Source organism: Nelumbo nucifera, chromosome 7 (genome assembly GCF_055504915.1).
Source record: "Nelumbo nucifera cultivar China Antique chromosome 7, China Antique-T2T, whole genome shotgun sequence".
Taxonomy (NCBI): Eukaryota; Viridiplantae; Streptophyta; class Magnoliopsida; order Proteales; family Nelumbonaceae; genus Nelumbo; species Nelumbo nucifera.
The window spans coordinates 59,471,375-59,484,533 of record NC_142655.1 but is presented as its reverse complement, the minus strand read 5'-3'; the positions used below and the strand labels follow the sequence as shown (position 1 = coordinate 59,484,533).

General features: G+C 40.7%; 1 protein-coding gene across 2 annotated transcripts in view; it reads right to left on the bottom strand.

The window, feature by feature from the left end:
- The window catches only part of EMB1135 (RING/FYVE/PHD zinc finger superfamily protein), a 104,678-nt gene that overhangs the window by 33,925 nt on the left and 57,594 nt on the right, over window positions 1-13,159 (bottom strand). For both annotated transcript variants that reach the window (XR_735563.3, XM_010262504.3), the window contains exons 15-17: window positions 10,054-10,124; window positions 9,801-9,973; window positions 9,601-9,694 (exon numbers count right to left, since the gene is read on the bottom strand). Coding sequence is in view for 1 of the 2 variants with exons in the window: in XM_010262504.3 (XP_010260806.1) it covers window positions 9,601-9,694; window positions 9,801-9,973; window positions 10,054-10,124 (338 nt within the window). In the remaining variant the exon portion in view is untranslated. The remainder of the gene's footprint in view (window positions 1-9,600; window positions 9,695-9,800; window positions 9,974-10,053; window positions 10,125-13,159) is intronic.

Here is a 13,159-nt window from a genome sequence, read left to right as displayed (position 1 = left end):
CTATTATTTATAGTCAAATAATAAAAAGTACAAAGACCAATATGCCCTTATAGGGTGGCTAACACATAAAACAGCATAAAACAATTAAAATAACTGCTCAAAAAGGACTTACCAAGAGTGTTGTAGTCCCCACTTCCTATCTAAACAATAAATAATCAAAAACTACTACTATAGACTACATAATTTGTCTAAAACCTCAATGCTCCCCCTCAAGTTGGGAGTAAATGTCACACATTCCCAACTTGCGTAGATTGTATTCAAGCTTGTGAAGTGGGGACCACAACAATTGTAGTTCAGAGCAGACATAAGGCAAGCAGACTTCTCCAGTTGTCACCCTTTCTCTTATGAAGTGCCTATGTGTTTAGTCCAATCATGCTGAATTGGATTATGGGCAATATTGATTGCAGCTTGGTTGTCACAATAAAACAACATGGGCTCCTCCGCTTTTATTCCAATCTCACTCAATAGAGTCACCCTTTCTCTTATGAAGTGCCTATCAACCTCAATGTGTTTACTCCAATCATGCTGAATTGGATTATGGGCAATATTGATTGCAGCTTGGTTGTCACAATAAAACAACATGGGCTCCTCCGCTTTTATTCCAATCTCACTCAATAGAGATTTCACCCAAAGTAGTTTTGAAACACCAAGGCTTCCATTTCTTCTTTCATAGCTAGTTTCTACTCAAATTTGAAGAGACGCTCACTGACATTCTTAGGTATAGACACAGAATCCAAGGAAGAAAGGAAAGCACGGTAGGAGGGTGATAAGGCACTGTAGGAGAGATGTGAAATGCAACGGGTTGTATACTTCATCTTCCCTTTGCGAAGTGCAATGGGAAGATCATGATCAGAGGGATCAGCTGCCACAACAATCTTAGGTACCGAAGCATCATTATCAGGGGAAATAACAGGCTTAGGCTCAAGGGAAATACCTGAAATTGTATTATTCGAACTTGGAATCTCAGATGGACTAAGGGAGAGTGTTGCAAGTTCTTCTATTTGAGCATGTGTAGAGTCAACCCTCTTCTAGTGGTGTTGATAGGCCTGTAAGGCTGTCTACAGTGAATCAGGCAGTTGAACTATAGTTGCTGATGGTGGAATAGGTGGATCAAATGAATGAACAAATGACACCAGAAGAGGGATAGGTTGTGAGTTCTCCTCCCCAAAACACTCCCCTTGAGGAGAACCACGCAAGAAAAAGAAAGCAGCAACATCCACAAACTCAGAAAAAGGGGTATTGTTGTTATGATCCAGTGTCGGCGAGCAGGTTTGTTACTATGGATGTTACATTTTTTGAGTCTACTTTCTTTTTCTTGGGTTGTTCTCCTCAGGGGGAGTGTTTTGGGGAGGAGAACTCACAACCTAACCCTCTTCTGATGTCATTTGATCCACCTATTCCACCATCAGCAACAACACAGGCCCATTGTCTGATCCACTACGACCAGCCTCACAGGTCTATCAATGCCACCAAAAGAGGGTTGACTCCACACATGCTCAGATAGAATAATTTGCACCACTCTCCACCAATCTATCTGAAGAACTAGAACTGACTGAATCCTTCTTACTCATAAGTTGTTCATACTTTTCCAATTCAATCCCAACTGTTGTTATTGCAATGGACTCCAGATCAACCTAGGAGAGGGGTCCTAAATGGTCTCCTATAATTGCCACATTTGCATTTCCCTTCTTGTTCTTGATCCAAGCTGGTGGAGATGAGGGTAAAGCTTCCAACAGTTGTCTCTGGTATGTTTAGTCTTCTTGCAATAGTCACACACCAAATCCTTCTTGTCCTCCTTCCTAACCTCACTACTCCCCCTGTCTCCATTTGGCTTAGATTTTATTGTACTAACCATAGCTAACTGATCAATCCCAGGCTGTCTCAACATGGCATTCCTCCTGCTCTCCTCCCTAGAGACAAAAGGCATAAGCTTGAGAAAAAGTCAAACTTTCTCTAGAAAGGAGATGTTGCCTAGCAATGTCGAATTCAGGGTTCAGCCCAGCCAAGAACTCAAAGAGAGAAGACAAAGCAACTGAAATCACTACTAGAAGCAGTGTTTTTAATACCAACCTAGAAACAAAATTATTTTCCGCCCAGAGGGCAGGTCACCATCTTAACCACCAGGTCAAATGGGTAAACCTGTGACATCATAATTAAATAATAAAATATAGAAAATATATATTGCAAAATAATACAGAAATTTTGTAGAAAAAAAATTGGGCATATCTTTAATATCATAAATTCACCATGCTAAACAAAAATAAGTGTGAACAAAAATTATTTTTATTAACCCATGACCTTCTGACCATGCAAAATTGTTCAATAGTTCAACCAGCCAGGTGACCAGATCATTGACCAAGTCAATGGTACGCATGTGGTTCAGTGGTGAAACATACCTAGAATTCTTGCCACATGACAAGTCAAGTATTCCAACTGGCTGGATTGACCATGGGTTGAAAACACCAACTAGAAGAGCCACAAGCTTCAAATGCTTCCTGAAGAAATTGCAATCTTCAAATTGATAAAAGGGTAGCCCAGTGCACAAGGCTCCACCAATGCAGGGCCTGGGGAGGGACAGATGTACACAGTCATACCCCTGCACATATAGAGATGTTGTTTCCAAGATTTGAACCCTAGTCACCCAGTTTGCAATGGAGCAACCCAAACATTGTGATCTTCAAATTGATCCGATACCATATTACATAGTCTAGTTCTGACTGAAAAGCAGCTACAAGTACAAAAGAAAAAGAGAGGCAGAGAGAAGAAATCCAACCAATCAATACCTAACTATAAATAGAATGACTATTCTGCCCTTAAAAGGCGGGACAGAACATAAACAAATAAACCATAAGCAAAAGGGCATAAACATGACACCTAACACTTCTTTTTTTAAGGCATCTTGGATGGTTGTTATTTTTCTTTTTCCTGCTTTTGTCAATAACTTGGTTTGACAGGGGTTAGTTAGTAATATTATAGAGAGTACACAAACAGGGGTATACCTATTATTTAATTTGTATTGTAGAATGATAAAAATAACAGAATGAGGCTCATGCCTCACTTTTCCTACTGTTTGCTTGGCAGTAATGGGATTCTCATCCCCATTCTTGAGGGAATGGGATTCCCCCATATGGTTTCAGACCCCCCTTGGGATGCAAAGGGATCGGATCATATTCGAATTCGATCCGAAGCGATAGGATCTGATAGGACTCGATTTGAATTCGAATCCTATCGGTAAGTCGGATCTGATACGGTTCGACTTTTCTTTAAAAATTAATAAATTATTAAAAGAAAATAAAAAACTGTGTATGTCTATCAAACATAGGCTATGTTGCAGGTGGGATTAGTCAGCATATGGATACTCCAAACTTGTTTATCTAGACAGCATAAAGGGTTTTGTGATACTTTTAAGTCTTCTCCAGGAAAAGGTCTTTTATTCCCTAACCATGAACTTCTTGGCACAATAGCATACACAGTTGTTGATAGACATGTGCAAATCAACATTCTATTTCTGTGTATTCTACCTTAACTCGGGTGGGGGGAACCTTATTACTTGCATCAGTAAGAAATAGCCAGCTGTTACTCATCTAGTGAAAGTAAAGTATTAAGCTATGCCTAATGGTGTTTCTAACTTCTAAGCAACATTATTGAAAGATTTGCTTAGTGAATTAAGTTTTTCAATTAGACACCCAATAAAATTGTATTGAAACAACCACATTGCCACCACAATCTTAACCAACATAATCAAACAAAATACATTAAGGTGGATAAACAATTCATCAAAGAGATGTCATCATAAGAATTAAGAACTGTTAGTGTCGAGTATGTAGGGGTATTTCTGTCTTTATACTTATGTTGAGGTTGCTGAACTGTAATATTATATTAGAACTAGTGTCCCTCACTTAAGTAAGGACACATGTGTCTTTTCCATTATGTTAGTAATATAAAACATGTCTGGCCGAATGGGAGAGGTAATTTTTCTCTCATTCTAACCAGACTTTTCTTCTCTCCTTTTCTCCTCTTTTCTCGCTCTTTCTTTCTTCTTTCTTCTTCTCTCTTCTTGGCTGTTATCAGACTAACAGAACTCAAGGGCAGGCCAAAGCATAATATTGTATCAGAGCACAACTAAGCAACTCGGATCTGCCCAGATTTCTGTTTTCTGCGCACTCAGTCTAGGGATTTCTCTTGATTTCTCTGCCATCGATTGGAGATAAGGGAAAGGGCTGAAAAGGAGTGGTCGCCCTCTTCCCTTGGAGGTCTCTATGCCTCCAGTTGTGCTGTTCATGGTCGGTTGCTGTGGTTTCTAAGAAGCCCTCCCCTAATCGATGAAGAGAAGAGGGTTGATTCGTGTGGTGCAGTGGGTGTCTTGTGTGGTCTGATTTCTTTTTGTGTGTTTTTTTTTCAGGTGATGAGGTAAGAGATTTCTATGCATATTTTTGTTATGAATCAAATAGGAAGTATGTTTCAGATCATATGGTGGGATTTCAGACTATAGTGTGCTAGGGTTTATGCTGTTTTTTCGTGTGATTCGAAGGGGGAGTAGTCCTCATATAGTGTGGTGAGATTTCAGGTAGTCGTGGGGTAGGGTTTGTGGTGTAAAAAGTGCAATCTTCAGCAATAACAAGTGCTGAAACCAGTGTGATCAGTGTGATCAAGTAGTGTGTAGTGTGCCGAATTCAGTAATAACAGAATTCAGCAATGGGAGATAGTAGTGATAGAAAATCTAATGTGATGAAACCTACTGACTACCTGAATGTTCAAATGACCTCCATTAAACTGAATGGAGAGAATTATGTACCTTGGGCTAAATCTTTAGAAGTTTTTCTAAAGGCAAAGAAGAAGGTGAAACACAAAAGGGAGGAGAAACCCTCCATTGATTCTCATGAGTATAATGACTGGGAACAAGAGGATGCACAGATTATCACGTGATTATGGAACAGTATGGAATCCAAGATTAGTGTAAATTTCATGTTTCTTGGCACTGCCAAAGATGTGTAGGACCATGCTAAGAAGTTGTATTCTGGTCAAGACAATACAACCAGAGTATATCAACTGTATCAGGAATACTTTAATCCGCAACAGAGCAATCAGAGTCTTGAGGAGTACTATGCTAGTATGAGAAACATTCGTAATGAGTTGAATGTTTATCACCCCCTCACTTCTGATGTCAAACTTCAGCAAAACAGAGAGAACAACTTGATGTGACTCGATTTTTGGTGGGAATGAAATCTGAGTATGAACCCGTGCGAGCTCAGATACTAGGAGGGTCAACTCTCCCTTCCTTAGAAGAGGTGTTTGCTCAACTTCGGAGGACTTCTATTGGATCTACTGAGAACTCTAATGTTTCTGATAGATCAGCCTTTGCAGTATCAAGGGGTCGTGGTGTTAGAGGTGGAGCTTGGGGAGATCAGTCTGGCCGTAGTGGTAGCAGTGGTCCGGTATATGGCCGGAGTGGTGGTGGTGGACCTACATATAACCATGGTGGTGGTCGTACTGGAGGTAGAGATTCAGGGGGAGCCCGAGGCAGAGGACATGGCTCGGGTCCGAGGAGATGTACTCATTGTGGTATGAATGGACATACCATTAATTATTGCTATGAGTTGCATGGTCCACCCTCAACTTGGGCCAATCATGCCATGACTAGTGACACCAGTTTCAGACAGGAGAGTCGTTCAGCTGATCAGATGCCTCCTACATCCACAGATGTTCCCGAGAAGGAGATGGTGAGTGTTCCCCGTGATGAGTATGAGAGGTTTGTCCAATCCACATTTCAGCAAAACACGGCTACTTTCGCACACTCAGGTATGGCTTGTTTGGCATCCACACCCAATCCCTGGATTATTGACTCTAGAGCCTCCAATCACATGATTGGAATTCCAGGTGTGTTTTCCTCCCTCTCTCATTGCTCAACATCACAATCTGTTACCCTTGCTAATGGTTCCACATCCTCCATTTTGTATGTCCCTAAATTTTCGTTTAACCTTACGTCAGTTAGTAAGTTGACCAAGTCACTCAATTGTTCTATTACTTTTTACCCTTTGTGTGTTTTTCAGGATCTCAAGACGGGGATGAAGATTGGTGGAGGGCATGAAGCTGGTGGATTGTATTATCTTGATGGTGGTGGAAGAACATCAACAGCTCTCCAGTCATCTCTCTCTCCTCTCTAGTGGCACTGTCAATTTGGTCATCCTTCGCTGAAAGTTTTGAAGTCTTTGGTTCCTTTGTTGAGTCAGCTTTCTATTTTAGATTGTGAGTTGTGTCATTTGGGGAAACATCATCGTGCTCCCTTTAGTCCTAGGGTTGAAAACTATGTGTCGAGTCCTTTTTCTTTGGTTCATTTAGATGTTTGGGGTCCTTATAAAGTGATGTCAGACAATGGATATAGATATTTTGTCATTTTTGTTGATGATTATTCAAGGATGGTGTGGCTCTATTTAATGAAAGAAATGAGTGAATTGTTTACCATCTTCCAAAAATTCTATGCTGAGATTCGCAACCAATTTGGTGTTCATGTTAAAATTTTCCGTTCCGATAATGGCCGTGAATATTTCTCTTCATCATTTCAAAAATACTTGGACCAACATGGCATTATACATCAGACCTCATGTACCTACACCCCACAACAAAATGGGGTGGTTGAGAGAAAGAATCGTCATCTTTTGGAAACAGCTCGATCCCTCATGCATCACATGAATGTTCCCAAACCCTTTTGGAGTGATGCAGTGCTTACTTCTTGCTTCTTGATTAATCGGATGCCTACGTCTATCCTTGATGGTCATTCCCCATTCACTACCTTGTTTCCCACCTTGTCTTTGTTTCCTATTTCTCCTCGAGCTTTTGGGTGTGTTTGCTTCGTCCATAATCTTGGCCCTGGGAAGGACAAGTTAGATGCACGATCCATTAAGTGCATCTTCCTTGGCCATCCCCGGACCCAGAAAGGGTATAAGTGTTATCATCCTAGTTCTCGATGTTGCTTTGTGTGTGCTGATGTTATCTTCTTTGAGTCTACTCTGTTTTTCTTGGGGTCCAGTGATGCTTCTTCCTCCTCATCACCGCCTCCACTTCCACTTCCAGTTGTGGATTCTGTTCCCCTTGTTCCAGTTGTGACCAAGTCCTTGCCTCCAGTGCCACCACCTGTTGAACGGTCACCTATCTGTCAAGTGTATACACATCACCCACATGTATCGGCTGCTACTCCTCCAGCTCCATCAAGTCGATAGATCCGGCAGTGGTCTCCACACCAGCCCCAAACCCAGTATCTGATCTTGATCTTCCCATTGCCTTATGGAAAGTTAAACGCACTTGTACCCTTCATCCTATTTCTAATTATGTTTCACTCACTCACATTTCCGCTTCCCATCGCCAGTTCATCTCTTTGTTATCCCCTGTTGTTGTCCCTAAGGATGTCCAAGAAGCCCTTGCCTCTCTAGGGTGGTGTCGTGCAATGGAAAAACTCTCAACTCTAACTCATAATCATACTTGGGACCTCACCACTCTTCCTTCTGGGAAGCAGGTTGTCGGTTGTAAGTGGGTTTATACTGTTAAGTATTTACCTGATGGTAGTGTAGAGCGCCTAAAAGCTAGATTGGTTGCAAAAGGGTACTCCCAAACCTATGGCATTGACTACACAGACACCTCTCCAGTTGCTAAGATAGGTTCGGTTCGTGTTGTGATCTCTCTTCCTGCTATGTATGATTGACCCCTCTATCAACTTGATATCAAGAATGCTTTCTTGCATGGTGATTTGCTCGAGAAGGTCTATATGGAGCAACCACTGGGGTTTGTTGCTCAGGGGAGGATGGTAAGGTATGCAGACTAAAGAAGGCTACTTATGGGCTTAACAGTCTCCTCAAGCATGGTTTGGTAGGTTCAGTGAGGTGGTAAAGAAGTTTGGTATGAAACAATGCCAAGTTGATCATTCAGTCTTCAGTCATGACTCTCAGGTAAGAAAAATCCTATTGGTGGTGTATGTAGATGATATTGTTATTATCAGGAATGACAAAGGACCTTAATAAATTGGTAAATTGAAAACTTTTCTACAGGAACATTTTCAAACAAAGGACCTTGGTAAATTGAAATATTTCTTGGGGATAGAAGTAGCAAGGTCTAAGCATGCTATTAATTTGTGTCAGAGGAAATATGTGTTTGATTTGCTGGAGGAAACAGGTTTGTTAGGTGCTAAACAAGCTGAAACACTATGGAAACAAATACTAAGTTGAGCAGTGATATGGGTGAAGTATTTGAAAACCCTGGAAGATACCGACAACTTGTAGGTAAACTGAACTACCTAACCATTACTTGGCCAGATATTTCATTTGCAGTTAGTGTGGCAAGTCAGTTCATGCAGAAACCTCTGGTTCCTTATTGGGATGTGGTTCTAAGAATTGTGAGGTATTTATAAGGGGCTCCTGGTCGTGGTTTGATATACAAAAGTGGTGGAAAACTTGAAATAGAAGGATATACTGATGTTGACTGGGTCGGTTCTATGTATGATAGGAGGTCTATCACAAGCTATTGCACTTTTCTTAGGGGTAATCTGGTGACATGGAAAAGTAAGAAGCAGACATACGTGGCGAAAAGCAGTGCAAAGGCAGAATATAGAGCTATGGCGCATACTACTTGTGAATTAGTGTGGTTGAGGAACCTTCTACAGGAGATAAGATACAATGTTAACACTCCAATGAAGCTCTACTGTGACAATCAGGCAGCAGTTCATATTTCTTCTAATCCGGTGTTTCATGAAAGAACCAAGCACATAGAGGTTGATTGTCACTTTGTAAGAGAGAAAGTGCTGAATGGAGTGATAGACACTGCATATGTTAACACAGGGAACCAGTGAGCAGACTTATTTACTAAAGGGTTGAGTCGGAGAAGAGTGGACTACATATGTAACAAGCTGGGATTATATGATATATACTCACTAGCTTGAAGGGGAGTTTTAGTATCGAGTATGTAGGGGTATTTCTGTCTTTATACTTATGTTGAGATTGCTGATCTGTAATATTATATTAGAACTAGTGTCCCTCACTTAAGTAAGGGCACATGTGTCTTTTCCATTATGTTAGTAATATAAAACATGTCTGGCCGAATGGAAGAGGTAATTTTTCTCTCATTCGAACCAGACTTTTCTTCTCTCCTTTTCTCCTCTTTTCTCTCTCTTTCTTTCTTCTTTCTTCTTCTCTCTTCTTGTGCCTAATCTGGGCAGTATTTTGGGCAAGTTGAGCATGAGATATATGCATATATGCATATCATATACTTCAATTCTTAGTGTAAATTCTGAAACCTCCACCCATGTCCTTCTCATATCCAGGAAACATAAATTGCGGAGTTTAACAATATTGAAATGCAGGTCTATTGGGTATGTATTTGGGTATAGTGGACGGTACACTATGATGTTTATATCGGGTCTCAGGCCTTTTTTGTACATTTCCACACTTACAAATTAGTAAACTTGTTTTATTACTCTTCTAAAGAATACTCGGAGAACAATGGAATTTTATTGTTATCTGAACTCTTGAAACTTCAACCAAGTTGAACACTAATTCACCAAACCAACATGCATACGATAAAGAAAAGAAAGAGGTTAGGTAGTGTAAGCATTACCTGGTCAATAATATCATCCAAAGGATTGTTTGGAAGATTCAAGGAACGAATGATGTCCAAAATTTTTGACTTACGCTCCATAGCTCCTTCATATCTAATGAAGGTTAATAAAATAGTCAATCCCATCTACATCAGTTAACCAGTATATAAAATACAATTATTAAGGGGGGGAATGTCAGGGGGGCTATATATTTGGATACCTCTTGAGAAGTTCTGTTAAGTATACATGTCTTGCTTGGAGATACTCATCTGTCTTTTCCTTGCAAGAATGGCATGACCAATCCTCTGGCACTAAGTCCGTCAAAGGTGGCACCAAACATGAAGAATGGACCAGTTGACCACAACAGGAACATTGGAGTAACTTTTTCCTTTCCTAAAGTAAAGTGGTATATTAAGATAGTAAATGGAAGATGGCACCTGCATTCAAACCTTTTAGTAGTAAAAACAAGTTACCTCTTCAGTATTGCAAATTTCACAAATCTGAAACTCGTCATCAGACTCTGTGGATTCCTGGTCAGACTCGGCTGCATAGACCAAAAAGATTTGATTAGTAATATGATTATAACTACCTGATTATTTCTTCATTCCATAATATCTACCAAACCCAAATAAAGGAGAGTCAAAATTTTAAGCCAAATTGCATCCAAAGTATGGTCCATCCCCTTGCATGTTGCACCCTCTTGCATGTTGCACCAGCAGCCGTATAGAGCTAATATGGTCCATCCCCCATTTGTGATCAGTCCCTAAGGTTTATCCCCTAGATTCCAGCTATCCCATTGATCCCAGATATGGCATTGTAGAGTGTTAGTGTCGACTCTATATGGGTAGTTTAGTCCTTTTATTTATGGTCGGTATGAGGTGTAATGTTTAAGTGCTGATGTGTCCCATACTTAAGTAGGGGCATAACAGACTTTTTGTTTTATTTTAGAAAACTATAAATATAACCTGGCCAACTGGAGAGACTTGTGTTTGCTCTCTAGTTCGAACCAGTTTCTTCTTCTCCTCTCTTCTCTTATTTTCTTCCTCTCTCTTCTATCTCCTCTAACCTGTTTCTACTACTATTTCTAACAGAATTCGAATGCAGGTCTGAACTTTATCAAAGAGTAATGTTGGATGCAGCTTGAAGGATGCTCCATGAAGAACCAAGGAGCCAACATATTAGGACTTCATTTCAGAAAAAAGAGAACAATATTAAGTCCGCTCTTTCTGAGCCCATTAGTAAGGTGACTCCTTTGTCGGGCTACCTCTTTTCCATAGCAATCAAAAGGGACTCAGCTAATGCTATCAGCAGGGATTATGCACTTTGGAGTTGTTCCCAACAGCTATCTAATATCCTTAACAACATTGTCTCGAGTATGTAATGAAGTTGGGATATTTCTCTCTATTTGCACCATTGTCTTGAGATACAGAGGGAATCAAGAGTTACTACTGATGATGGCTAATCCAGGGTGGTAGAAATCAATAGTGCATAACAACTAACTAACATAATCTTTGGCATAGCTATATAGCTTGTACAGATTGGGATTGAATCATGTTCTTTCGGTTTGTAACATCCATCTTTTTTTCTTCCTTTCTTATTGATAACTTTGAGAAATTTAGTATGTAAAATAATAGCTTGTACAATCTGCCAAGCATCCCACAACAAATAAAAACTTGTGCATTCCTCTAGTGAGGTTGGCATTTGGTGTGCAAGTTGGGACAGATTAGGTCAAGTTGAGGTCAACCCCAACCCAACCCAAGCTGTAAAACCCTTAACCCTAACTCTAACCCATCGAGTAGAGATCGGGTTGGGTTCTGGTTGGGCTTGGGTTGGGTTCGGGTTGGCCTGCCTTCTCTACTACTATTTGCCAAATGTTCTTATTTCCTAAATGTAAGGGTTAAGGTCAATTCAGTTTTAGCACTATTATATGTAAGAGGATAATAGTCATCATGCTTTTGAAAAATTTCACCTTCAAATTTAAAATTGACATACATAGATACATACATGCAAATAGATAGTTAGATGCATACATTAATGGATGAATAGTTGAACATTTACACATATGCAACATGCATAGGTTGGCCAAGACGGCAAGGCCTCAACCCTAGCCCAACCCAAAGTTAAGTTAGGTTCATACTTTACAACCCGAACTTCAACCCAACCCGATTTTTCAGGCTGGGCTCGAGTTGGCTTGAGCTAACCCAGGAAATTAGATGGGCTCCCCACATAGTGCACCACACACATGCCCCACAGCCCATTGCCCCCATGCATTGGGAACATCTCCCCATGACAAGTACTGGAGGTGTTCCCAATGCACAAGGGCAATGTGTTGTGTGGCGTGTGTAGGGCACGCTCTGTAGGGAGCCCGTCTGAACTCCTTTCCAGCCCAAGTTGCAGCCCGTAGCTGCCATTTTCCCATCCACTTACATTTAGTTCCTTACAGCAGGTTACACCAAAACATCTGTGCTCTCTTCACCCCACGTCTGGCAATGGCATCAGCCGGCACATTTGCTTATCTATAAGTCCAAATAAAAAGTGTGTTCAATTCCAATGCCAAAGCTCTCAGTTCCGTCAAGTAGTTCCAGTATTTCCAAGGGCCATGTTTTTTCTGTTGCAGCCATTCAATCACCAGTGTTGAGCCCCCCCCCCCCCCCCCCCCCAGAAAGGTTTTGCTGTTTGGAAAGAACAGCCTGGGCTGTTTTGCAGCTTCCTGCACATGACACCTTACCCTATTTAGTTCTTTATCTGTCTCAGTTGGAAGAATACTGATTGAAGTACTCTTTTACCCCAAACCCATGCTAACGTGTCATGCACAAGAAGCTTCAAAACAGCCCAAGCTATTATTCCACCACAACAAATTTCCTCAAATTTACTGTCCTTGCCAATCTTATTCCAACAAGGATAATAACTCAGCCCTTATGGATTTCCCTTCACCAATAGATCCTGAAAATAAAGCCAAAAATGATCCCCCTATGATCTCTAAATGCTCCTATTTCTGGATGCCCCAGGATTACCCAAGCAGCAGCCATCAAAGTTTAGTTTGACACTTTGACCTCTCCTACTATTGGTGTGGTCCAATGCATAGAGACCCTGCTCCTTTGAGTAGTCACTATCACACTCCATCTCCTAAGCATGTCTTCGGTAGAAAAAGCTACAAAGAGCTTTGAAGTTGTAATCCAACACACAGATTTTATTTGAATATATTTCTTAACAGCTTCTTGAATCCTTTCCCTCCATTTGAATACTCTGCTGTTAGTTTCCTCCAATACCATCCATAGGGTAGTGGCCCTCAAGCATCTCCATATTATAAGGAAAAGAAAGAACCCTTGAAGAGGGATTCAATGTCATCAGGCCCTCTACATCTACACCCAAATAGGTCAATGATCCATTCCCAAATACCAGCTACAAACTAGCAGGAGATTAATACTGTGTAGATTCCCCGCTTGCATGACACAAGGAACAAACATGGAGAAATAAACACCAAGGTCTTCTTTTCAACAGCATCACAAGTGTTAATGTTTTGGTGGTACACCTCCCAAAAGAAAGCTCTGGTCTTGAGTGGAACTAGCTGAATCCAAA